A 25,699-nucleotide genomic window follows, 5' to 3' on the forward strand; every position below is an offset into this window, starting at 1 on the left:
AAACACAAAGACAGAATATTTGACATAATCCTGTAAATGTTTCAGTTACTTTATTAAAGAATGCAGTTACCTCTTTTGCAGTGAACTTGTCTCAACAGAAACACAATTTCCCTGTTGAACAGTTCTCTCAGCTCCCTTTCTTCCCTTTTGAAGCATGTTCAATCAAAGCAATGCACCCGCGAGAGCCATAATTAATAATGTCATTGCAGGAGATACATTGGGCTTTGCCGGGAGCGTCACATTTTCCAATGAAATCGGACAATTTCTCAACTACGTCTTCAGTGGTTTTGCCGATTTTTATCTTCAAAAGTTACAGTTCTCTCTAACCAGTCCCAACGGAATTTATTCTTCACGTCTTTATCTATCACCTGAATAAGCGATTCGTTTTCTTTTGTGATAATTTTCACCATTTTGAAGCCCTTATTCGCTGTTACATCCTCAATCTCCGGCCTCGTGGAGCGCCATGTTGAATGAGTAAGAAAGCGAAATGCGAAGAACCAATCAGAACAAAGCTTACATGTGACATTTTGGCCTTTCCTATCTATGCTCGTTTACCATTGGTCAAATCACGATATTTCTCTCTCAACGGCCAATCAAATACAGTGTACGTTCTGAACTGCCGATGTAAACAGAGCCTTGTTCCCGATGGTTGACCGGGTCAACACATACCTAACCCCCCCTAAATATTTTCTCCTCGGATTTAGACGATTCACAAAAATGACCCCTGGGTTGATAAAATCCGCGGAAAATTCCCATCCCTGCTCTCAGGTCTTGTGTCATTTCTCTTCCATGTGGTGCCGTTGCTGACAGCATGAAATGGGGAGGGGTTTTCTTTAAGTAACACCCTTTTATAGGTCAACTGTCTGCTGGACACCTGTGTAATGATTAATTAGACTCACCTGTGATTGCATTCTTGCTAAATTAGACATATGTAGTCTATAATTTAGCTTTGCTCCAGAGACTTTCAGTGGGGTGCACTTATTTTTGCACCACCCTGATTTGAGCAAAACTGAAAAATGTGTAATCTAAGTTATATTATTAACATTACTTTCCCGTAATAAGTTAAACAGATGTTATATCAAACTTGTCAACATTTTGGAAATTGTGTTCATTGAGATATTGTTTAAAATGTTACTTTTCAAAGGGGGTGCACTCATTTACGCTCAGCACTGTGTATACTGTTTGCTCTTAATTTTTTTTTCCTTGTAATCTTTATCTTTGCCTTTTTTTTTTTTTTAACAAGTAAGGTGAGAGAGAAAACGGCATTTCGATTCTCCTATATGTCCTGGATATACAGCATAGCGAATTGACCCAAAAAAAAAAAAAAAAAAAAAAAAATATCGAATCTTTCGAATCAAAGACTTAAAATGACCAAAATTTCTCTTAGCCTTTGGTTAAAACGTTGTTTCAGGCTGCTTCATCACATATTTTTATTATCAGGCTTTCGTCTAAACGGGGGAACAGGGGCGCTGCGCCCTCTTACTCTCGGCGTGCGCCCCCTTACCGACTCCGTGAAAACATCCCAGCAACACTACGTGACAATGTGTCTGATCATCAAATACGTTATAATTGCTCCAAAAATATTCCAATCATAGTAGATACACCGCCAGACGGTGCAAAAACGATCCGAATTGGCGTTTTCCAGACTGAGGCGCCATGTTGTTTAGTTGTTTACTTGTCGCGGCTGCTCTCGCGAGATTTGACATGGGTTACATACAAGGTCAGCTGACTTGTAGAGCGAGATTTCTCGAGACTGAATGACCTTTCACCCACCGGCGCGGGAGCTTTTGACAGAAGTAGTTCGCGAGTTGTTTTTGCTGACACTTGGGCATTTAAAGATGTCATCCCGCGGCACGAAGCGGAAGAAAGCCAAAGACTGTCCGGGGCAGAAGAAGATTAGGCCAAATAAAAAAAAAAGTGTGTTTCCGGTAACCCGACCGATCGAGAATTTCCGCGTCGAAATTGCCGACCGTAAAGTTTTTATTACAAATTTCCCTCGATATTTTAGTGTAAGCGGCGTTAGTTTGTCATAATTTTTTGTTTCAACGCATTCAAGTTATGAAAGAAACGATAAAAAGTAAAATGTTTCGCCACTTCTATCAGCCCCCCTGCATAAACTGAGCCGAGCCGCCATTCTGAATCCTCATTCAAGGCTGTAATGCAAATTGCTTCCTTTTCAGTATACAAGTGCACTTCCATGGCAGGGAAAAACACTACATTTTGCCACCTATGCAGTCCCCTATTTATACAAATAGGAGTCATTCAGGATTCAGCCATGTTTTTGCTCGACCCAAGTTCTACAGTAGGCTAGGCTAGGCCGTCTGCTTTTAATGGAAGTAGCCTAGGACGTTATTTTCACGTTATTTCTTGATAAGGTGTTTTCACGTTATTACATGAAAATATCATGAAATAATGTGATAATTTATCATGAAATTACGTGATGTTATGTTATTACATGATAAATATATTGTAAAAACGTGATAACTTTGTTAACAATATCTTTTCACGTAATTACTTGATTCTAAGCCAATTTTTTTTTTGAGTGTGGCAGCAATACGCTTCCATAGATCATAACTCGAACTCTTGCGATATTTTTTTTTTATTCCTTTAAAGATTTAAAACACTTTTTTTATGATGTGTGGTATAAAGGATTCTGTGCCAAAATACTATTTTGTAAGATGTTTACTTGTGTTAATTTTTTCAAACAAAATAAAAAAAAATTAAGAAAAAAACTTTTTCCTACCTACCGACCTTATTTTAGTATTTCATGTTACCTGAAACACACTACCATTTTTTTTTTTGTGGGCCTTACTTGTTTCAGGGTTGATTATTTGTTGAAGTCAACATTTCATAATAAGTAGTCCTGTTCCTTCGATCGTTTGTGTTCTGATACAAGCGAGAGCGGGGGATACGTAAGGGAGCAGTGGCTCACAGCTGATCTTGTTTTAACTCTCTCAAATAAACTCAAATAAAATAAAATATAATAAAATAAAATATTTCTCAAAAAAAATCTCAAATAAAATATTTTTTTTATTCGTTTAAAGATTTAAAACACTTATTTTATTATGATGTGTGGTATAAAGGATTCTGTGCCAAAATACTATTTTGTAAGATGTTTGTGTTAATTTTTTCGAACAAAATTAAAAAAAAAAAAAAAAAAAAACTTTCCTACCTACCGACCTTATTTTAGTATTTCTTTTTTTAATTTTTTTTAAAGATATTTTTTTGGGCTTTTTGCACCTTTATTGGATAGGACAGTGTAGAGACAGGAAACGAGCGGGAGAGAGAGAGAGACGGGAAGGGATCGGGAAATGACCTCGGGCCGGAATCGAACCCGGGTCGCCCGCATTCATGGTATGGCGCCTTAACCACCTGAGCCACGACGCCCCTTATTTTAGTATTTCATGTTACCGGAAACACACTATTTTTTTTTTTTTGGCCTTACTTCTTTCTTTTTCAGTGTTGACAGACAATTTGTTACAATTTCCCTCTCAGATAGCCTCAGAATGTCCCATTGGAGCATTTTTCAAAGGCTTTGCACGGCGGGGGGGGGGGGGGGGGGGGGGGGGAGACAACCGGCACCATCTCCCCCCCCCCCGCCATGATGAGCACCCTCATACTAAATTTTTCTAGAAAAAACCCTGATTATTATTATTTATTCACATTAACAGTTTGTCCAAATCAGGCAGTGAAACACTAACCAGGCAAGTTTAACTGAAAACGATGTTTACTTACACAAACGGATGTCCTTGCAGCCTTCTCGACAGCTACAACACACATAAAAATGTTATTTAGGAGGGGGGGAGGGGGAAAAAAGACGCAAAACACACCACAAATGGAAAAACAACGTCAGGTGTGTTTTGAAGATGGACGGTTCACTCACTTCCTCCACGAGAGGCAGGACAGCCGGAGGAGGCAACCGAGCCACCGTGTTCCTAATCAAGATTTCCTTCTTTATTTGAAAGATTTTCTGAGAAAGATGATAAAAGGATGAAAGATGAGATGTGAAGTGACTACACAGTAATATTTCAGTTTTTTTTTTTTTTAACGTCACGCTGGATTTCTGAGATTGGCTGCAAGTTGTATCCCACTGGCTGATTGACAGCTAACACTGAGTTAACAGACAGCGACTCACATTGAGGATCTTCTGGTCTTTGCTCTCAAGGCCTTGGACGAGCAGAACGGCAAAGTTGTCTGTCTGGAGCGAAGCCGAAGCTCCTTTACTCCCTCCTTTACTGCCGGATGTGTTCAGCTCGATCTGCTCCAAGCGCTCTTCTATCGACATCTACGACAAGTCATTTCAGAGTCAGTTTTGGCCCCTGAACACGTTCCTTAACCTCTAAATGTACCCAGAAAACACATCATAAAGAAAAAAAAGCTTTTCTACGCAAGGCTTTCCTCCTTAAAGGGCTGATGACACGAACATGACTCTATGCAATTTCTTAAACTATACAACATGGCAAACGTTAGATTTCTGTTATAATTACGTGAAAAGAAGCTGTTATGCAAATATCCAACTTTTAATTGCACAGCGCAAGAAAACTGGGTCCGTGGCTCGCGGCCATGTTGTGACGTCAGCGGAAGAACACGCTGCGGTTCACTGGCTGTTCTACTCTGGTTCTACTCAATGGAAATGGTGCATGAAAACGCCGGTGAACTCTCTAGTGCTAGCTCTTCCTCTTCTGGGAGTCTAGAATTGTGTTGATCTTTTCCGAATAGAATCTATGATAGTCTACCCTCTTTACCCTCTGCCTCTCGTTGCTAGGCGGCAGTTACATGAAAGCCGCAAGCTTTCACAAGCAAATACATGACTGATATCACGCCGACTTTATGATTACATTTATGATTATCATGTAGAATCTATAGCTCTATGTACCTTTATCTTATGTCGTTTCACAACACATGTTCTGACAGGAGGACTGTCTTTGGATCCGGCATAGCTACTAGTAGACCCCCTCCGGAATACTGGCAGTGTTGCCAGATTGGGAGGATTCCCGCCCAGTTGGGCGGTTTCAAGTGCATTTTGGTGGGTTTTGAACATATTTTGGGCTGGAAAACTTCAGCAGTATCTGTTGCCAGATACTGCTGAAGTTTTCCAGCCCAAAATATGTTCAAAATCCTCCCAATCTGGCAACACCGTGTAGGCACTGCTGATGGTAGTAACACACGTTTGTGCTGAACTGAACACCTAAGAGATTCTTTTAAGCTGGGAAGGGTGTCAAAACAATCCAAATCGAAGTGTTCAGAGCACAGGACGGATGTTGGCGAGGGCTCCCACTTGTCACGAGTGCGCCTGACTTGCTTCACCCACTTCGCATGCAACTCGGGATCTCTGGGAAACTTGAATAAACTTACCCCATCCTTGTGGGTTTTGGAGCAAAAGCCGGCAACACAACGCGAAGGCATAATAATTATCTATCTATCTGTCTATCTATCTATATAAAAATAAAATGTATAATAATAATAATAATAATAATAATAATAATAATGACAAACTGAACACCTGTCGCATCAACAACAAACTGGTAAGTGAGGAGGAAGGTTCTTTCGTTGACTTCATATAGCTCCTCCTCCTCTTTCGTCCCCTGGGTGCTGCAGCCCCGTCAAATTTGCCCAAATAGCCGCGTTTATCATAACTTGTAAAATAGGCACCTTCGTGAATTAATATATGGATCATCGGGAATTACTTTTTATGTTATAAAACATCGCCAAAGATGTCAAAAACGTGTCATCAGCCCTTTAAACTCTGCTCAAAAAAACAAACAAATAAATAAATCTTGTGTGGACTCATTTCAAATGAAAATGTTAATTACTTGAAAATAATTACAATAAAAAAAAGCCCCACTGTTATAAAAATGTACATTTCGAAAACAAAATCAACTCATCCTGGTTAAAAATCATTTCCAATCAAAAGCATTTTATAAAAACAATGGCAATAAATATAAAATTAAAACCATTTCTTAAAATTAATTAATTAATTCCGTTGTTTGTTGAAAATTCCCCAACTTCAAAATTCAAGCATCTTATATCAGCAAGCAAATGGATCAATATGGCGTTTAATATTTCAACCTTCTATATTTCTGCTTTTTATACACGATTCGCGTGAGCCGTTTCTCAAAAATCAAAAGCTCATTTGAACGCGTCGTCATTTTATATTTGTCGAGCATCCAATGCTTTACATTTGGCAAAAAAAAAAACTTGATGGCACCATATGAAACTTTTACCTTGCATCCGAAAATGTGAATTCAGAGTTCGGTCAATTCAATATTTGTCCACTTTGTGGTTTAATCCAGTTATCTACAGTTATCAAGATAAACTCTGGTGGATCTTCTAACTGACGCGTCATCGTGATCATCGGGAGGTTTTACAGAAGCACAAGCAGGTTTCTTGCACGCACCTCTGTAGGAATCACTTCCTTCTTCCTCTTCTCTGATTGGCTGGGAGCGGCTTTGATTGGCGCTTGATGCCCAGGAAGTCCCGGTATTAAAATTTTGCTCTTCTTTTCGTTCACGATGGGCGTCTTTACCTGGAAACGGAGACGGGTTAACGTTAAAAAAAAAAAGGCCCGGGTCACAACATTTCAAAACCTGCGTGTATAACTCAGTCAAAGCATCCATGATGCGTCCAGTTTAACTGAATGAACCATTTCTCCACATAATTAGATCAGATTTGTAAATAAAAATAAAATTAGACTTTCTTACCTTTGTGACTGCAGCATCGACAGAAAGCGACAGCGTCGTGTGCACGTCTCGGATCAGACACACGTGCCTCTCTGATGTGTTGATGGTCTTTAAAAAAAAAAAACACAACACTCAATAATTATTCCCAATCCCAGATTCCCACAAATCCCTGCTTCATGAGATTGAATGCTGCAATCACACTTTCCCGTTCCCAGAGCAAGGTCACGTTTCTACAGCGAGTCTGATAGAAATATGAAAATGATCTGCATAAACCTGTCATGACGGTCCGATCGTGGAAGTAAAACGTGGCTGAATTCAACAGAATGTCAAAAAAATCTGATTTAAAAGGTGCTGTCTGCAAAGCTATCTGAAATTTTGACATTTCTTTTATTGTGCGTGGCATTTTCCTCTGTCTCGCAAGGACAATGTTACACGGATGAACGGGGACGTGATCATTTTGATGATCGCTCTGAGGGTTGCTTGTCTCCGTTTTGGGACCATCTTCCTCCCTATTGAGGTGAACAGTACGGCTGGACAGAAACAGGAAACCGCCGAATGCGAGGGAGGAGCTTTAACTGTAGTAATTAGCATAACTCTGGAACTGCAACACACCAAGATGGCGATTTGCGGAAAACGTCCCGTGTCTGAAATCGCTCACTCGTTCACTACTCACTATATAGGGAATTCCTGTATAGAGGACTATACAGTGAGCTCGTTGGTAAAATGAAAAACGCTTTCGGACACTACTCCGTTGTGCTGGTATTTACGTCATTACTGTCGCACAATTAAAACGTGCCAGATCAGTCGGCTGGTGGGTTTTCAAATTAATAAAAAACACGTGTGTGTTTTTGTGATAAATCCAGGCTTTCGTCTAAACCGGGGAACAGGGGTGCTGCGCCCTCTTACCAAAATGCCGATTGAACCCCAAGTCACACTTAGGCCATGCACTTAGATTGCATGTTGTGCAGTAGCATATTTCTCAAAACTAGTGTTGCACCGATACCATTTTTTGGGCCCCGATACCTGGCTGTGCAGTACCGGCCGATACCGATACCACTCCGTTTGAAATGTGTGTATGTATATATATATATATATATATATATATATATATATATATATATATATATATATATATATGAAGAGCTGCATACTTGGATGTAAAATCATTGCTATCATGGCTTTGTCAGGCTGCTGCTTACCTTTGTGAAACAGGAAAAAGACTAATACAAAGTGAATCCAGTAGAAACTCTGTGTTCGTTCACATGTTTCGTCTTCAAATGTTTTATCAGGTTCGAGGTATTGAAACTGGCCGATTTAACTCCACCTCTCGAAACTTTCAGGCCGCAAATCTTGCATGTAGCCATTGTACTCGCCGGAGTTTCTATGCTGAAATATATCCAGACCGCCGACATTTTCTTCTCGTGGTTTGTTTTTCCTCCGCATGAAAAAGCTGCCCCTGTATTGGTTAAGAGCGGCTATTGGCCGGCTCTCATTGGTCTGGAGCAGGTCAATAGCAATAGCTGCTTGGCAGGCATGCACAGTGATCACGTGTGATCACACAACACAGAGTGTAGTGAGTGTCGGGAGAGAGAAGGCTGCGTTCAAGTGTCATACTAACATCGATAAATGGTATCGGCGCCCTATTTCTTGCTACTCGCCAATACCGATACCACCATTTTAGTGCCAGATCGGGGCCCCGCCCGATACTGGTATCGGTGCAACACTACTCAAAACGATCTTTTCTCCGTGAAAACATCCCAGCAACACCACATGACAATGTGTCTGATCATCAAATACGTCATAATTACTCCAAAAATATTCCAATCACAGTAGATACTAGGGCTGGGTATCACCAGATACCTCACGATACGATACTATGGCGATATTTTGCCCACGATAACGATATTATCACGGTACAGCGATTCTGCGATAATCGATATATTGCAAGAAATTTCAACCACATCACAATATCTGTGTCACTGAAGAAAATCAGAATTTATTGACCACTGTAAAATTACATTTCACATACATAACTACACACTCTTGCCAGACATATATTTCTCTATTCTACTGCTGGCAAAACCAAGAGTTGCTTCACTACAACATACAGAAAATTCCCATTTCTGTGCTAGTATTATCAACTTTTCTGTAAGCATGGACACATCAGTGCTGCTTAACAAGCAGAATCAAATTGTTTTATGAAAACTTAAAACTTGCACTGCAGACTGCACATACATTTCAGTGCTAACACTAATATCAATTTGTTCTTTGTAAACTTGAGAACATGTACCTGAGAACATTTAACTTGTGCTTATTTTGCAGGAACAACACACTGTCTGAAACACATTGAAAAGTGCAGTGGGCATCTTAATTGGAGCATCTTAATTTAATTGGAGCGAAACAGGTTTTGCAAAGTCCATTCTCTTTGTCCGGCTCACTGTTTTTTTTTTCTCCTTTCCTTTGGAATCCAAAGTGCCTCCAAACATCTGCCTTAAAGTTCGGCGGCGTCTCTAGGTTTACGTTAACAGCCATGCTTGCCTGTTTTTTTTTTTCCTCACTGCAACCGCCGGGGAAAAAAAGAGAAGACGAAGAGTGCCTTGCAGTGAGGGAGCGGCACAGCGACACCTTGCGGAGCAGAGGTGCGGAAGTCGTACTGGATTTACAACCCGTCTGAAACATGATTTTATTATTTGAAAAAATATCGATATTCAAATTGAGTATCGATATTGAATCGGAAGACAAAGTATCGCGATATATCGCCGTATCGATATTTTTGCACACCCCTAGTAGATACACCGCCAGACGGTGCAAAAACGACCTGAATTGGCGTTCTCCAGACTGAGGCGCCATGTTGTTTACTTGTTGCGGCTGCTCTCGCGAGATTTGACATGCATTACATACAAGGCCCGCTGACTTGTAGAGCGAGATTTCTCGAGACTGAATGACCTTTCACCCACCGGCGCGGGAGCTTTTGACAGTAGTAGTTCGTGAGTTGTTTTTGTTGACACTTGGGCATTTAAAGATGTCATCCCGCGGAAACGAAACGGAAGAAAGGCAGAGACTGTCCGGGGCAGAAGAAGATTACTTCTTTCTTTTTCAATGTTGACAGACAATTTGTTACAATTTCCCTCTCAGATAGCCTCAGAATGTCCCATTGTAGCCTCAATTTTTCAAAGGCTTCGCACGGCGGGAAGGGGGACGGACAACCGGCACCATCCCCCCCGGCTTCGCTCCCTCGCCATGGTGAGCGCCCTCATACTAAATTTTTCTAGAAAACCCCCTGATAAATCCATATTATACTGAGCGCATTTCCCACATTAATCAATACAAAGTCCCCGCAGCTTTCAGTTCTTTGAAATCAAGGCCGAATACTTTCTTCTTTGCCGCTGCCTTTTATTAAATCACATTTAAAACTTTGATTTTTCAGCGCAACCGCAATGCATGATGGGACATATTGCTTTGGTTAATAACCATCAGTTGTACACTGCTTTTTGTGATGCATTTTGGGATAATTTGAGTGCACCATATAGGGTGTAAATAATCCTCACGAAGGTTTCAGACAGCACTACAAAAATGGCGTCCTCGCTAATATAGTGCCCTGCATACTGAGTAGGGAGCGATTTCGGACACAGGGATCGTGACTCTGTGTTGACCCTCGGAGAGTTTTGAGTCGCGGGGATGTGATTTAATCGCTGCCATTCGCAAAACAAAAAGATGAATATTTATATCTTTTCCCTGTTCCTGCTTTTGTGTCCTCATTTCTTTCTCTGTAAGATCAAAACATTCGGTGTAGAAATCCATACTTGCTACCGCTGAGTCGAGCCCATGCACTCTAAGGCGAAGATAGCCAAGCGCTAGCTAGAATGATTTAGTTATCGGTCCAGAAAAATGACACACCCTCGAATCTCACTAGGCAGGCTTTCCTTTTCCGCCATGTTCGCCCATGCTGACTCGTTTTGGTTAAAAGTAGGTCAAACAAACGCCCCACGGTGGTCATGTGATATTGTTGCTTGCTTACTTTGGCGATCTCCGTAATCATAAAACGTGGGACGCTTTTTATCTCGGCAAAACTTTTACACACTGGATACACCACGTGCGTGTAGCAGCGCAACATCTCGAAACTCCAACAGTAACAGAAATGGAACGTTTTACCCAGAATTCAACTTTGCAGTCAGAACCTTTAAATTTATTAACGCACATTTTTTCCAAGACAAAGGCTACACATCAACGCAAATCCATTTCCTGCGACTCAAGAGCGTTCATGTGAGAACTTGCGAAAGACGAAATGTTGTCAGAATTCCCGACATGGAATTCCAAGCAGTATGGATTGCAGCGTAAGAGCAGAGAGAGGTGCTTACGGTTTTCTCGGTGACGGGTTGGAGGTGGCTCCCGTACGCCAGCATGACGCTCTGTCTGTCTGAACACAGAGCGGCAGCCAGCAGGGGGATGGGCATCGGGGTGGCACCTTCACCAGAACCTCCGCTCGACATCTGCACCGAGCACACTGGGGACAGCGGCTTCTTACACGGCCTGCGGGAGAAAACATGGACGCACTTTAACGCCAAAATGCACAAAACTTTTTCATGCTTTCCAGCGCTTAAACATGACTAACAGTTCTGTTGTCTAATTTTTCCTTTAATGCTGTCTGTAAGATGCGTCCAAGATGAACGTCCGTTAATTAGCTTTATAAAAACGCGCTCATTGTTACACACTCACCCGTTGAGAAAGTGTTCGAAGAGATGCAGCTGGCCGTCCTTACACACCACCGCTAACCGCACCGCCTGGAAAAAAAAAAGTGTCAAAAGGTAATTTTGAGAAATCTAGAGAAGAAAGGAGGAAAAAGGAGGAAAAGAAAGAAGGAAAGGAGGAAGAAAAGAAATGAGAAAAAGGAAGGAAAAAGAAATGAGAAAAAGGAAGGAAAAAGAAATGAGAAAAAGGAAGGGAAAAGAAATGAGAAAAAGGAAGGGAACAGAAATGAGAAAAAGGAAGGGAACAGAAATGAGAAAAAGGAAGGGAAAAGAAATGAGAAAAAGGAAGGGAAAAGAAATGAGAAAAAGGAAGGGAAAAGAAATGAGAAAAAGGAAGGGAAAAGAAATGAGAAAAAGGAAGGGAAAAGAAATGAGAAAAAGGAAGGGAAAAGAAATGAGAAAAAGGAAGGAAAAAGAAATGAGAAAAAGGAAGGAAAAAGAAATGAGAAAAAGGAAGGAAAAAGAAATGAGAAAAAGGAAGGAAAAAGAAATGAGAAAAAGGAAGGAAAAAGAAATGAGAAAAAGGAAGGAAAAAGAAATGAGAAAAAGGAAAAAAATGAGAAAAAGGAAAAAAATGAGAAAAAGGAAGGAAAAAGAAATGAGAAAAAGGAAGGAAAAAGAAAATGAGAAAAAGGAAGGAAAAAGAAAATGAGAAAAAGGAAGGAAAAAGAAATGAGAAAAAGGAAGGAAAAAGAAATGAGAAAAAGGAAGGGAAAAGAAATGAGAAAAAGGAAGGGAACAGAAATGAGAAAAAGGAAGGGAAAAGAAATGAGAAAAAGGAAGGGAACAGAAATGAGAAAAAGGAAGGGAAAAGAAATGAGAAAAAGGAAGGAAAAAGAAATGAGAAAAAGGAAGGAAAAAGAAATGAGAAAAAGGAAGGGAAAAGAAATGAGAAAAAGGAAGGGAACAGAAATGAGAAAAAGGAAGGGAACAGAAATGAGAAAAAGGAAGGGAAAAGAAATGAGAAAAAGGAAGGGAACAGAAATGAGAAAAAGGAAGGAAAAAGAAATGAGAAAAAGGAAGGGAAAAGAAATGAGAAAAAGGAAGGGAACAGAAATGAGAAAAAGGAAGGGAAAAGAAATGAGAAAAAGGAAGGGAAAAGAAATGAGAAAAAGGAAGGAAAAAGAAATGAGAAAAAGGAAGGGAAAAGAAATGAGAAAAAGGAAGGGAACAGAAATGAGAAAAAGGAAGGGAACAGAAATGAGAAAAAGGAAGGGAAAAGAAATGAGAAAAAGGAAGGAAAAAGAAATGAGAAAAAGGAAGGGAAAAGAAATGAGAAAAAGGAAGGGAACAGAAATGAGAAAAAGGAAGGGAAAAGAAATGAGAAAAAGGAAGGGAACAGAAATGAGAAAAAGGAAGGAAAAAGAAATGAGAAAAAGGAAGGGAAAAGAAATGAGAAAAAGGAAGGAAAAAGAAATGAGAAAAAGGAAGGGAAAAGAAATGAGAAAAAGGAAGGGAACAGAAATGAGAAAAAGGAAGGGAAAAGAAATGAGAAAAAGGAAGGGAAAAGAAATGAGAAAAAGGAAGGGAAAAGAAATGAGAAAAAGGAAGGGAAAAGAAATGAGAAAAAGGAAGGGAAAAGAAATGAGAAAAAGGAAGGAAAAAGAAATGAGAAAAAGGAAGGAAAAAGAAATGAGAAAAAGGAAGGAAAAAGAAATGAGAAAAAGGAAGGAAAAAGAAATGAGAAAAAGGAAGGAAAAAAATGAGAAAAAGGAAGGAAAAAAATGAGAAAAAGGAAGGAAAAAGAAATGAGAAAAGGAAGGAAAAAGAAATGAGAAAAAGGAAGGAAAAAGAAAAGAGAAAAAGGAAGGAAAAAGAAAATGAGAAAAAGGAAGGAAAAAGAAAATGAGAAAAAGGAAGGAAAAAGAAATGAGAAAAAGGAAGGAAAAAAATGAGAAAAAGGAAGGAAAAAAATGAGAAAAAGGAAGGAAAAAGAAATGAGAAAAAGGAAGGAAAAAGAAATGAGAAAAAGGAAGGAAAAAGAAATGAGAAAGAGAAGGAAAAAGAAATGAGAAAGAGAAGGAAAAAGAAATGAGAAAGAGAAGGAAAAAGAAATGAGAAAAAGAGGAAAAGAAATGAGAAAAAGAGAGGAAAAGAAATAGAAATGAGAGGAAAAGAAATAGAAATGAGAGGAAAAGAAATAGAAATGAGAGGAAAGGAAATAGAAATGAGAGGAAAAGAAATAGAAATGAGAGGAAAAGAAATAGAAATGAGAAAAAAAGGAAATAGAAATGAGAAAAAAAGGAAAAAGAAATGAGAAAAAAAGGAAAAAGAAAAGAGAAAGAAAGAAAAGAAAAGAAAAGAGGAAAGGAGAAGAACGAACAAACGAATGAATGAACGAACGAACGAACATGCTCTCACCTCATCTTTGCTGTTGGACGTTTGCAGGTCAATGTGCTGGGGTTCGTCTGTCAGCGTGAACGACACCACAGAGTTCTTGTCTTTGCCGTCAGACCGTACCTGCCTGTTACACATCAACATTACCGGTTACTGTTACCACGGAAACACATCGTTCCTTTCCTTTTATCAGCCTTCACCGAGAGCTCATGGATCATCATCATCATCATCATCTCTCGGGTTTATCGGTGAGATTTAACACCAATTTATTTCCTTCTAACTAAAATGTACTAAAATCACTAGCAGTCCATCACCACAAGTCCCAAAACATTATTTCTTCATCATATCTGAATTCTGAATGACCTTCAAGGAAAACAGGAAGTGTAAATGTGTGCGTGTTCGCGTACCACACGCTGAGCAGTCTGTCGTGAGCCGCTCCAGACAGGAAATAGAGGCCGTCGCTGTCCGGAGGTCGGGTCGTGGCGAAGCACAGGGTCGTTACTGTGGTTGAGTGACCTGTGAACCTCTGGAAAAGGCATCAAAAAGTAAGAAATGTGTTTATTTAAAAGAGTTAAAACAAGCTCAGCTGTGAGCCACTGCTCCCTTACGTATCCCCCGCTCTCGCTTGTATCAGAACACAAACGATCGAAGGAACAGGACCACTTATTATGAAATGTTGACTGCAACAAATAATCAACCCTGAAACAAGTAAGGCCCAAAAAAAAAAAAAGGTAGTGTGTTTCAGGTAACATGAAATACTAAAATACGGTCGGTAGGTAGGAAAAAGTTTTTTTAATTTTTTTTTTTTATTTTGTTCGAAAAAATTAACACAAGTAAACATCTTACAAAATAGTATTTTGGCACAGAATCCTTTATACCACACATCATAAAATAAAAGTGTTTTAAATCTTTAAACGAACAAAAAAAAAAAAAAAAAAAAAAAATTGCAAGAGTTCAAGTTATGATCTATGGAAGCGTATTGCTGCCACACTCAAAAAAAAAATTGGCTTAGAATCAAGTAATTACGTGAAAAGATATTGTTAAAGTTATCACGTTTTTACAATATATTTATCATGTAATAACATCACGTAATTTCATGATAAGAAATTATCACATTATTTCATGATATTTTCATGTAATAACGTGAAAACACCTTAACAAGAAATAACGTGAAAATAACGTCCTAGGCTAGGCTACTTCCATTAAAAGCAGACGGCCTAGCCTAGCCTACTGTAGAACTTGGGTCGAGCAAAAACACCGAGCAAAAACATGGCTGAATCCTGAATGACTCCTATTTGTATAAATAGGGGACTACATAGGCGGCAAAACGTAGTGTTTTTCCCTGCCATGGAAGTGCACTTGTATACCGAGGAGCAGGGGCGTCGTAGTGGGGGGAAAAGGGGGACTGAGTTACCAGGGCCCCAAGTGGGGGGAGGGCCCTTGAGGAGTCTGTAATTCTATTTTCCTTTAAATATCAATACCATTTAAAGATCACAATATATGTTGCTAACTAATGTAAATGTAATGTTTTGGGTAAATAAATCGTTTGATTAATGGATTGAATTGTGTGTCCTAGCCTACATAGTGTCTAGGGACAGCCCCTAAAAACTGCACAACACAAAATTAGAAATAACATGATGCCTTTTTTCTCTGCATTGCAATAGTATACTAATCGAAAATTAAATTATATTGGGCCATAACATAATTAGGCTAATAGCTGGGGTATAAATTCCAGTGTTTAGCACTTTGTGGAAGCCTGTTTTCTTTTTGCCCTTTTTAAAATGAAAAATGACAAGAGAGTCAAGTTTTGTTTACCTTTCATTCTAAAGGAAGTATTTTGTTAAATGTAGAAATCTGGAAATGGCATTTCTTTTATGTAATAAATAAGCTACTTGATAAAAATCTGTTCTCTTCAGCCCAATGCAAAGGTGCTCAATTTTCATGCAGGCCTATTATGTTTGGTGACCTTTGGTGGCATTTACTATTACAACTTTTAATCATTCTGCAAATAAAACAAAGATTCAGTGACGTATTGTGTGATTAGGGTTTTTTATTCATTTAAGAGTTGTTAGATTAATGTGTGGCTACATAACTGACTGGACTGGTAGTACGCCCTTGTTGTTAGATACTTTCAGCATTGTTAACAGGTGAGCTTTTTTTGGGAGGGGGCCCATGGCCACTGCTTGTGCATAGGGCCCAGAATTTGGTGCAACGCCCCTGCCGAGGAGGAAGCAATTTGCATTACAGCCGTGAATGAGGATTCAAAATGGCGCCTCGGCTCAGTTTTCCCTTCCTCCTTCAGTATACAAGTGCGCTTCCATGTTTATGCAGGAGGGCTGATAGAAGTGGCGAAACATTTTACTTTTTATCATTTCTTTCACAACTTGAATGTGTTGAAACAAAAAAAATGACAAACTAACACCGCTTACACCAAAATATCGAGGGAAATTTGTAATAAAAACTTTACGGTCAGCAATTTCGACGCGGAAATTCTCGATCGGTCGGGTTACCGGAAACACACTTTTTTTTTTTGGCCCAAGTAAAAAAGCCGTGTCTCTCCCCAAGGATTACAAATAGCATCCTGGTAAACTCATTTTGAAATAGCGTCAAAATCCACCCTGTGTGTTTTGTAAATACATTCAGTCGGTAAACAGGAAGTCGATGTGCGACAGACCTAAAAACGGTATACATGGTATAGAACCCCAAGCTGAAGCTCGGTAACAAATATCAAAACAGTTGTGATTTGTAGTTGCTGAGAGAAGCGCTATGAAAATTTTGTAAATCCATGCTGTGCGTTTCGTAAATACATCGCCAGTAAACAGGAACTCGATGTGCAAGAGACCTGAAAACGGTAAACACGGTAGAAAACCCCAAGCTGAAGTTTGGTACCAAGTAGCTATGATTTGTGGCTGCTGAGAAAAAGGGCATTTCGGACAGACGGCGGTAAACCAGTAAATCCCTCCCTCCTCCTTCAGCGCAGGAGTACCGTATTTTCTGGACTATAAGCCGCTACTTTTTTCCTAGGTTTTGAACCATGCGGCTTATACAAAGGTGCGGCTATTCTGTGGATTTTTCTTCCACCGCTAGGGGCGCTCTAACCGGAAGTAGAATCAAAAATAAGATAGACGGAAAATTAATGCAAAGAAGAATTAGCAGATCTTTAGCAGATAGAACACGCACGACAAATTACTAACTGGTAATTATTTTCAAATCCAGCGAAGATGATTAAAGTGACTTGTGGTTTCAAACACAGGAGAAATGAAGGTAAATAAATACCGGTTATTTTCTCTTGGTTCTGTTCCGTTTTAATCAGCAAAGTTGCTGCCGTGTTAAAAGGCACTGTTCGGAAAGAATCTGTTCAGGTACATACATGTACATTTACAGTACAAAATCATTCTGTACATGCAGTAAATATCAACATAGATATCTGCGGCTTATAGCCCGGTGCGGCTTGTATATCTTTTTTTTAATTTTTTTTTTAAAAATAGAGCGGATGCGGCTTATATACAGGTGCGCTCTATAGTCCAGAAAATACGGTATTATTATAATAATAATAATAATAATAATAATAATAATAATAATAGCAGCCTCAGTGCTGAAGTACAACAGAACAATTTCCTTTTAATCTAAACAGCACTGTGCTCTTTATTCTGGGCGTCCCACAGTGTAATGAACTCTCAATGCTTGGAGTGATGTTTTAAAAAAAAAAAAACATCTCTAAAGAGTTTGGACTCCACCAATCCACAGTCAGACAGATTGTGTACAAATGGAGGAAATTCAAGACCATTGTTACCCTCCCCAGGAGTGGTTGACCAACAAAGATCACTCCAAGAACAAGGCGTGTAATAGTCAGCGAGGTCACAAAGGACCCCAGGGTAACTTCTAAGCAACTGAAGGCCTCTCTCACATTGGCTAATGTTAATGTTCATGAGTCCACCATCAGGAGAACACTGAACAACAATGGTGTGCATGGCAGGGTTGCAAGGAGAAAGCCACTGCTCTCCAAAAAGAACATTGCTGCTCATCTGCAGTTTGCTAAAGATCATGTGGACAAGCCAGAAGGCTATTGGAAAAATGTTTTGTGGACAGATGAGACCAAGATAGAAGTTTTTGGTTTCAATGAGAAGCATTATGTTTGGAGAAAGGAAAACTGCATTCCAGCATAAGAACCTTATCCCATCTGTGAAACATGGTGGTGGTAGTATCGTGATTTGGGCCCGTTTTGCTGCATGTGGGCCAGGACGGCTTGCCATCATTGATGGAACAATGAATTCTGAATTATACCAGCGAATTCTAAAGGAAAATGTCAGGACATCTGTCCATGAACTGAATCTCAAGAGAAGGTGGGTCATGCAGCAAGACAACGACCTGAACACAAGTCGTTCTACCAAAGAATGGTTAAAGAAGAATAAAAAGTTAAATGTTTTGGAATGGCCAAGTCAAAGTCCTGACCTTAATCCAATGGAAATGTTGTGGAAGGACCTGAAGCGAGCAGTTCATGTGAGGAAACCCACCAACATCCCAGAGTTGAAGCTGTTCTGTACGGAGGAACGGGCTAAAATTCCTCCAAGCCGGTGTGCAGGACTGATCAACGGTTACCGCAAACGTTTAGTTGCAGTTATTGCTGCACAAGGGGGTCACACCAGATACTGAAAGCAAAGGTTCACATACTTTTGCCACTCGCAGATATGTAATATTGGATCATTTTCCTCAATAAATAAATGACCAAGTATAATATTTTTGTCTCATTTGTTTAACTGGGTTCTCTTTATCTACTTTTAGGACTTGTGTGAAAATCTGATGTTTTAAGTCATATTTATGCAGAAATGTAGACAATTCTAAAGGGTTCATAAACTTTCAAGCACCACTGTATGCTTCTTCTGTTCATGAATTAGTACTCACTTTAGAGAAACCAACTGGGGTGGGTTTCCCAAAAGGATCGCAGCACAAAGAGCACTGTGAAATGGTGGAGCAGGCAGCACAACGAACACTCTCTGATTTAAGATGCTCTTGGCGTTAAGAGGCTTTAGAGAAACCCACCCCTACCTAGTAACCATGATGACCACAGCTAGGCTTGGATGTCACATAGGACAACAGCTAGAGTGGAGATTATATATAAAATAAAAAGGGTGCACACCCCGTTCAATTTTTTTTTTTTACATCAGAAAAACCTGAGACCATGATAAATAATTTCAAAACTTTTCCCACCTTTAATGTGACCTATAACCTGTATAACTCAATTGAAAAACAAATCTGTTAGGGAGAAAAACAAAAAATAAATGTACAACAAGCTGGTTGCATAAGTGTGCACACCCTTAAACTAATACTTTGTTGAAGCACCTTTTGATTTAATTAGTGTTGTCTTTTTGGGTTCACACCTGCCATCAATTAAAATGACTCCGATTAACCCCAAATAGGATTTTCCTGACATTTACTCAGTTGCGTCCTCCAGCAAAAGCCAGGGTTCACAGAGAGCTTACAAAGCATCAAAGGGATCTCATTGTTGAAAGGTATCAGTCAGGAGAAGGGGACAAACATTTCCACAGCATTATGCCGCTTTTCCACGACAAACGCGGCTGAGTTGGGCTGAGCCGTGCCGTGCTGAGTCGAGCTGAGCAGGGCTGTTGGAGTTGCATTTCGACTACAACCACACTGAACCGTGCTGGCTGGAAGTGGGTGGACACACTGGGTGGAGTTAGCGAAAGTGGGTGGACGTCACGTGATGTCGTTAAGCAGCGCAAACAGTGACATCAGTGAGCTTTTAAGCGGTAGTCTCACGACCCGAATAGTAAACAATAAACATGGAGGACATGGAGTCGTTAGTGTTGCTGGTCTTGGTTCTGTGGCTTGTTGTCACCGACAACGCCAACAGATACTGACAAGAGCGTATAGATGAGGCGAGGCGCATAAGGCTTCATAATTCTCGTAATTCTCCTTCTTCCGGGTTTGCGGTGTTTACAGATCCCAGCATGCTCGCGGGGCGTGTGTGGGCATGTGAGGACACTCCTCCTCACCAATCAGTGCACAGGGGAGTGTCTGCTCACGCCCCCAGCCTCACTCGGCACGGTTTGGCTCGCTTCAGCCCCACTCCAAAACGGTGCGAGTTTTAGGGGCTAAGCAGGGCTGAAACGAGCTGAGTTGTGCTGGTTTTTGGTAGTCGAAACGCGAGCCGTGTCGGGCTGAAGTGAGCTGAAGTGAGCTGAAAAAGGGTAGTGGAAAAGGGCCATTAGATATACCATGGAGCACAGTGAAGACAGTCATCACGAAGTGGAGAAAATATGAGACAACAGCGACATTTCCGAGAACTGGACGTCCCTCCAAAATTGATGAAAAGACCAGACGAAAACTGGTCAGGGAGGCTGCCGAGAGGCCTACAGCAACACTGAAGGAGCTGCAGGGATTTCTGGCAAGTACTGGTTGTGTACTACATGTGACAATATCCCGTATTCTCCACATGTCTGGACTATGAGGTAGGGTCAAAGAAAAATATCCAGGCCGGCTAAAAATTTTTTTGGGGGAGGGGGGGGGGGGCGCATGTGAGAAAAATGTCTATGGTCTGATGAAACCAAGGTTGAACTTTTTGGCCACAGTTCCAAAAGGTATACGTTTGGTGCAAAAACACCACTGCGCATCACCAAAAGAACACCACGGTGAAGCATGGTGGTGGCAGCATCATGTTTTGGGGTTGTTTTTCTTCAGCTGGAACAGGGGCTTTAGTCAGGGTGGAGGGAATTATGAACAGTTCTAAATACCAGTCAATTTTGGCCCAAAACCTTCAGGTGTCTGATAGAAAGCTGAAAATGGAGAGGAATTTCATCTTTCAGCACGACAATGACACCAAAAAAAAAAAAAAGTTCTGGAATGGCCCAGCCAGATCCCAGACCTAAATCCAATTGAAAATCTGTGGCGTGGCCTGAACAGGGCTGTGCACAAGACACGCCCTCGCAATCTGACAGATTTGGAGCGCTTTTGCAAGGAAGAGTGAGCAAATATTGCCAAGTCTAGATGTGGCAGGCTGATAGACTCCGACCCAAAAAGACTGAATGCTGTAATTAAATCAAAAAGTACTTCAGCAAAATATTAGTTTAAAAGGTGTGCATACTTACGCAACCAGCTTGTTGTACGTTTTTTTTTTTTTTTTTTTTATCCCCCCAACAGATTTGTTTGTTTTTCAATTGAATTGTACAGGTTATAGGTCACATTAAAGGTGGGAAAAGTTTTGAAATTATTTATTGTGGTCTCTTTTTTTTACATCAGAAAAATCGATCAGTTTAATGGGGTGTGTAGACTTACAGTGGTGCTTGAAAGTTTGTGAACCCTTGAGAATTTTCTATATTTCTGCATAAATATGGCCTAAAACTTCATCAGATTTTCACACAAGTCCTAAAAGTAGATAAAGAGAACCCAGTTAAACAAATGAGACAAAAATATTATACTTGGTAATTTATTTATTGAGGAAAATGATCCAATATTACATATCTGTGAGTGGCAAAAGTATGTGAACCTTTGCTTTCAGTATCTGGTGTGACCCCCTTGTGCAGCAATAACTGCAACTAAACGTTTGCGGTAACTGTTGATCAGTCCTGCACACTGGCTGGAAGGAATTTTAGTGCCTTCCTCTCTACAGAACAGCTTCAACTCTGGGATGTTGGTGGGTTTCTTCACATGAACTGCTCGCTTCAGGTCCTTCCACAACATTTCGATTGGATTAAGGTCAGGACTTTGACTTGGCCATTCCAAAACATTAACTTTATTCTTCTTTAACCATTCTTTGGTAGAACGACTTGTGTGCTTAGGGTCGTTGTCTTGCTGCATGACCCACCTTCTCTTGAGATTCAGTTCATGGACAGATGTCCTGACATTTTCCTTTAGAATTTGCTGGTATAATTCAGAATTCATTGTTCCATCAATGATGGCAAGCCGTCCTGGCCCAGATGCAGCAAAACAGGCCCAAACCATGATACTACCACCACCATGTTTCACAACATCTTATGCTGTGTGCTATGTGTGTTCTTATGCTGGAATGCAGTGTTTTCCTTTCTCCAAACATAACGCTTCTCATTTAAACCAAAAAATTCTATTTTGGTCTCATCCGTACACAAAACATTTTTCCAATAGCCTTCTGGCTTGTCCACGTGATCTTTAGCAAACTGCAGACGAGCAGCAATGTTCTTTTTGGAGAGCAGTGGCTTTCTCCTTGCAACCCTGCCATGCACACCATTGTTGTTCAGTGTTCTCCTGATGGTGGACTCTTGAACATTTACATTAGCCAATGTGAGAGAGGCCTTCAGTTGCTTAGAAGTTACCCTGGGGTCCTTTGTGACCTCGCCAACTATTACACACCTTGCTCTTGGAGTGATCTTTGTTGATCAACCACTCCTGGGGAGGGTAACAATGGTCTTGAATTTCCTCCATTTGTACACAATCTGTCTGACTGTGGATTGGTGGAGTCCAAACTCTTTAGAGATGGTTTTGTAACCTTTTCCAACAACGCTTTTTCTGAGGTCCTCAGAAATCTCCTTTGTTCGTGCCATGATACACTTCCACAAACCTGTGTTGTGAAGATCAGACTTTGATAGATCCCTGTTCTTTAAATAAAATAAAACAGGGTGCCCACTCACACCTGATTGTCATCCCATTGATTGAAAAGACCTGACTATTCACCTTCAAATTAACTGCTAATCCTAGAGGTTCACATACTTTTGCCACTCCCAGATATGTAATATTGGATCATTTTTCTCAATAAATAAATGACCAAGTATAATATTTTTGTCTCATTTGTTTAACTGGGTTCTCTTTACTTTTAGGACTTGTGTGAGAATCTGATGATGTTTTAGATCATATTTATGCAGAAATGTAGAAAATTCTAAAGGGTTCACAAACTTTCAAGCATCACTGTATATCCACTGTATGTAGAAGAAAATGCGTGCTATTACAGGAAACCAACTCAAATAAATAAATAAAAAAAGAAAATCCCTCCCCAGGCTCTTTTTTTTCCCCCCTCTCAAATTTGTGTTACGTTACAAGAAACCACGAAGCACAAACTCCTGTCCTGAAGACTTAGATTTACCCCGACACTGGAGATTCCTTCCATAAAACGCTGAATGTCTGTCAATAAACACTTAATATCATCAGTCTGCTCTCACCAGTCTCTGTGCGAGTTGCTGCAATAGAAACGATAACAAGCGCATTAAAAAGTGAGAGATTTACAACTGTAACAGGCATAAAGTTTGCTCACTAATCATATCTACAGTCAATTAATTACCTAACTAGCATTAACCAGTGTTTTCTGTAATACAACCCCATGTGTGTCAGGCTTTCGTCTAAACCGGGGAACAGGGGCGCTGCGCCCTCTTACTCTCGGCGTGCGCCCCCTTACCGAAATGCCGATTGAACCCCAAGTCACACTTAGGCCATACACTTGTATGCTACTGCACAACATGCAATCTTTCTCAAAACGATCTTTTCTCCGTGAAAACATCCCAGCAACACCACGTGACAATGTGTCCGATCATCAAATACGTCATAATTACTCCAAAAATATTCCAATCATAGTAGATACACCGCCAGACGGTGCAAAAACAACCCGAATTGGAATTTTCCAGACTGAGGCGCCTTGTTGTTTACTTGTCGCGGCTGCTCTCGCGCGATTTCTCGAGACTGACTTTTCACCCACCGGTGCAGGAGCTTTTGACAGAAGTAGTTCGCGAGTTGTTTTTGTTGACACTTGGGCATTTAAAGATGGCATCCCGCGGCACAAAACGGAAGAAAGCCAAAGACTGTCTGGGGCAGAAGATGATTACTTCTTTCTTTTTCAATGTTGACAGACAATTTGTTACAATTTCGCTCTCAGATAGCCTCAGAAAGTCCCATTGTAGCCTCAATTTTTCGGACAACTGGCACCCCCCCGGTCGCTTCGCTCCCTCACCATGGTGAGCGCCCTCATACTAAATTTTTCTAGAAAAAACCCTGTGTGTGAGAGAGAGAGAGAGAGAGAGACAGACACACTCACCCTGTACACCTCCTTGGTCTCCAGGTCCCACATTTTGATGGTCATTCCAGCAGAGAGCAGGAGTTTGCCATCAGGACTCACACACAGACTCGTCACGGCCGCTCGATCCGCTTTCCATTTACTGAACAGAAATAAAACGCACATCAGAGTCAGTATTCGTTTAATTCTCATATGCAACACACATCATAAAACAACCATACCTGGTGACGTGATCAGAAAACACACCACTACATACGATGACTGAAATATCACAGAGACGATTAAATAAGAACCGATCACACGGTTATAGAAACATCCTCCACTCTGAGGTGGTGTCACACAGCACGACAAGAAATAGATCATTTTCATAGTGTGCCTGCCATGCTTCTGTGCTCCACCCACATCTGAAACTGCTACAGTGGTGCCAAAACCCAGGAGCACAGAAGGGAACCACCCCACGGAGTCCTCCCTATTTGAAGAGCTCATCCTTGCCCTCACTACTGCCCAGAAGAACCAGCATCAAGCACTGATCGCCCTCCGAAAGGAACAAGAGCAATGCTTCGAAGCCTTGATGCTGGCCCAGCAGGAAGTTCGCCAGGCATTCCGGCACTTGCTTGCGTCAGCCGGGAAGTCGACCACTGCAGCCGGCACTTTCACGAAGATGGGCCCGCAGGACGATCCAGAAGCATTCCTCACCCTCATCGAGCAAGCAGCCGAGGCCTGGGGGTGGCCGCTGGAGCAGCGCGCCTCCTCCCGGCTCCTGACTGGCGAGGCTCAGCTCGCAGCCGACCTGAGGAAAGCCAGCCATCCTGCAGCGAGTCGGCCGCTCCTCAGAACAATAAATCGCCAGCGCTTCCGGATGCTGGCATTGGAGAAGGTCGGCCGGCTGTTTGCACTCGGCCAGCAACTCCGGGATGCCTGCCGATGGTGGCTGAGGGCGGAAGACCGTGACACCGACGAGATCGTCGATCTGGTGGTACTGGAACAGTTTATCTCTCGACTTCTGGAAGGAACAGCGGAATGGGTCCAGTGTCATCGCCTGGCATCGCTGGAACGAGCCATCGAGCTGGCGGAGGATCATCTGGAGGTGGCTCCGACAGCAGGCAGACGAGGCGGCTCCTCTCACTTCGCTTCTCCCCCCCCCATCTCTCGTCCCCCTCCGGCGGAGACAGCGGCCGGCTCCTCCCCAGCTGGCCTGTCGCACCCGTGGTGTCCTCCCATCTCCCTCTTCCGTGTCTGTGTTGTCTCCCCCTCAGGTGAGTGACTCCCATAACACCAGTGCAGAGGGAAAGCCTGGCCGGTGTGCTAGCGTGGCAGGGAATCGGAGCTTCTCCAAAGTCGGAGCTCCACAAGGGAGGTGGAAGCTGTAATCCGGATCCCTGACGCGCCAGAAACTGCCCCCGATCGGGCTGGAATGTATCGCATACCGATAAGTGTTCAAAGGGATACATATCACGCTTTGGTGGATTCTGGTTGTAATCAGACCTCAACTCACCAACTCTTGGTGCAAGATGAGGCATTGGGGAGAGCACAAGCGGTGAAAGTGTTGTGTGCGCACGGGGATGTTCACAGTTTTCCCTTAGTGTCTGTCCATATTCTATTCCGGGGCCAAATGCATAGAGTAAAGGCGGTGATTAGTCCTCGTCTCACCCACTCGTTGATTTTGGGTACTGATTGGCCAGGGATTAAAAAGCTGATGGAATATTTAACACGTAGTGGGTCCTGCACTAGTAGGTCACGGGAAGATTTCGGTGTGGCACTGACTGGAGAAGCTGTCACAGAGCCGTCTACGTCAACACCGCGTCAGAGTGAGGAGCAGCCCGCTCCTCCTCCCTCTCTCGAGGATTCCCCATAAGAGCAGTCCCGAGACGAGACTCTGTGGCATGCGTTTGACCAAGCAAGAGTAATCGATGGTCAAACTCTTCAGCCAAGCGCAGCACTGA

General features: G+C 41.5%; 1 protein-coding gene across 1 annotated transcript in view; it reads right to left on the minus strand.

The window, feature by feature from the left end:
• The window catches only part of wdr43 (WD repeat domain 43), a 65,904-nt gene that overhangs the window by 19,865 nt on the left and 20,340 nt on the right, over positions 1 to 25,699 (minus strand). The window contains exons 4-13 of the mRNA XM_060933343.1: positions 23,778 to 23,898; positions 14,173 to 14,291; positions 13,790 to 13,892; positions 11,397 to 11,461; positions 11,039 to 11,210; positions 6,702 to 6,788; positions 6,398 to 6,526; positions 4,136 to 4,285; positions 3,884 to 3,970; positions 3,736 to 3,767 (exon numbers count right to left, since the gene is read on the minus strand). Coding sequence (XP_060789326.1) covers positions 3,736 to 3,767; positions 3,884 to 3,970; positions 4,136 to 4,285; positions 6,398 to 6,526; positions 6,702 to 6,788; positions 11,039 to 11,210; positions 11,397 to 11,461; positions 13,790 to 13,892; positions 14,173 to 14,291; positions 23,778 to 23,898 — 1,065 coding nt within the window. The remainder of the gene's footprint in view (positions 1 to 3,735; positions 3,768 to 3,883; positions 3,971 to 4,135; positions 4,286 to 6,397; positions 6,527 to 6,701; positions 6,789 to 11,038; positions 11,211 to 11,396; positions 11,462 to 13,789; positions 13,893 to 14,172; positions 14,292 to 23,777; positions 23,899 to 25,699) is intronic.

The sequence above is a fragment of the Neoarius graeffei genome, chromosome 11 (genome assembly GCF_027579695.1).
Source record: "Neoarius graeffei isolate fNeoGra1 chromosome 11, fNeoGra1.pri, whole genome shotgun sequence".
NCBI lineage: Eukaryota > Metazoa > Chordata > Actinopteri > Siluriformes > Ariidae > Neoarius > Neoarius graeffei.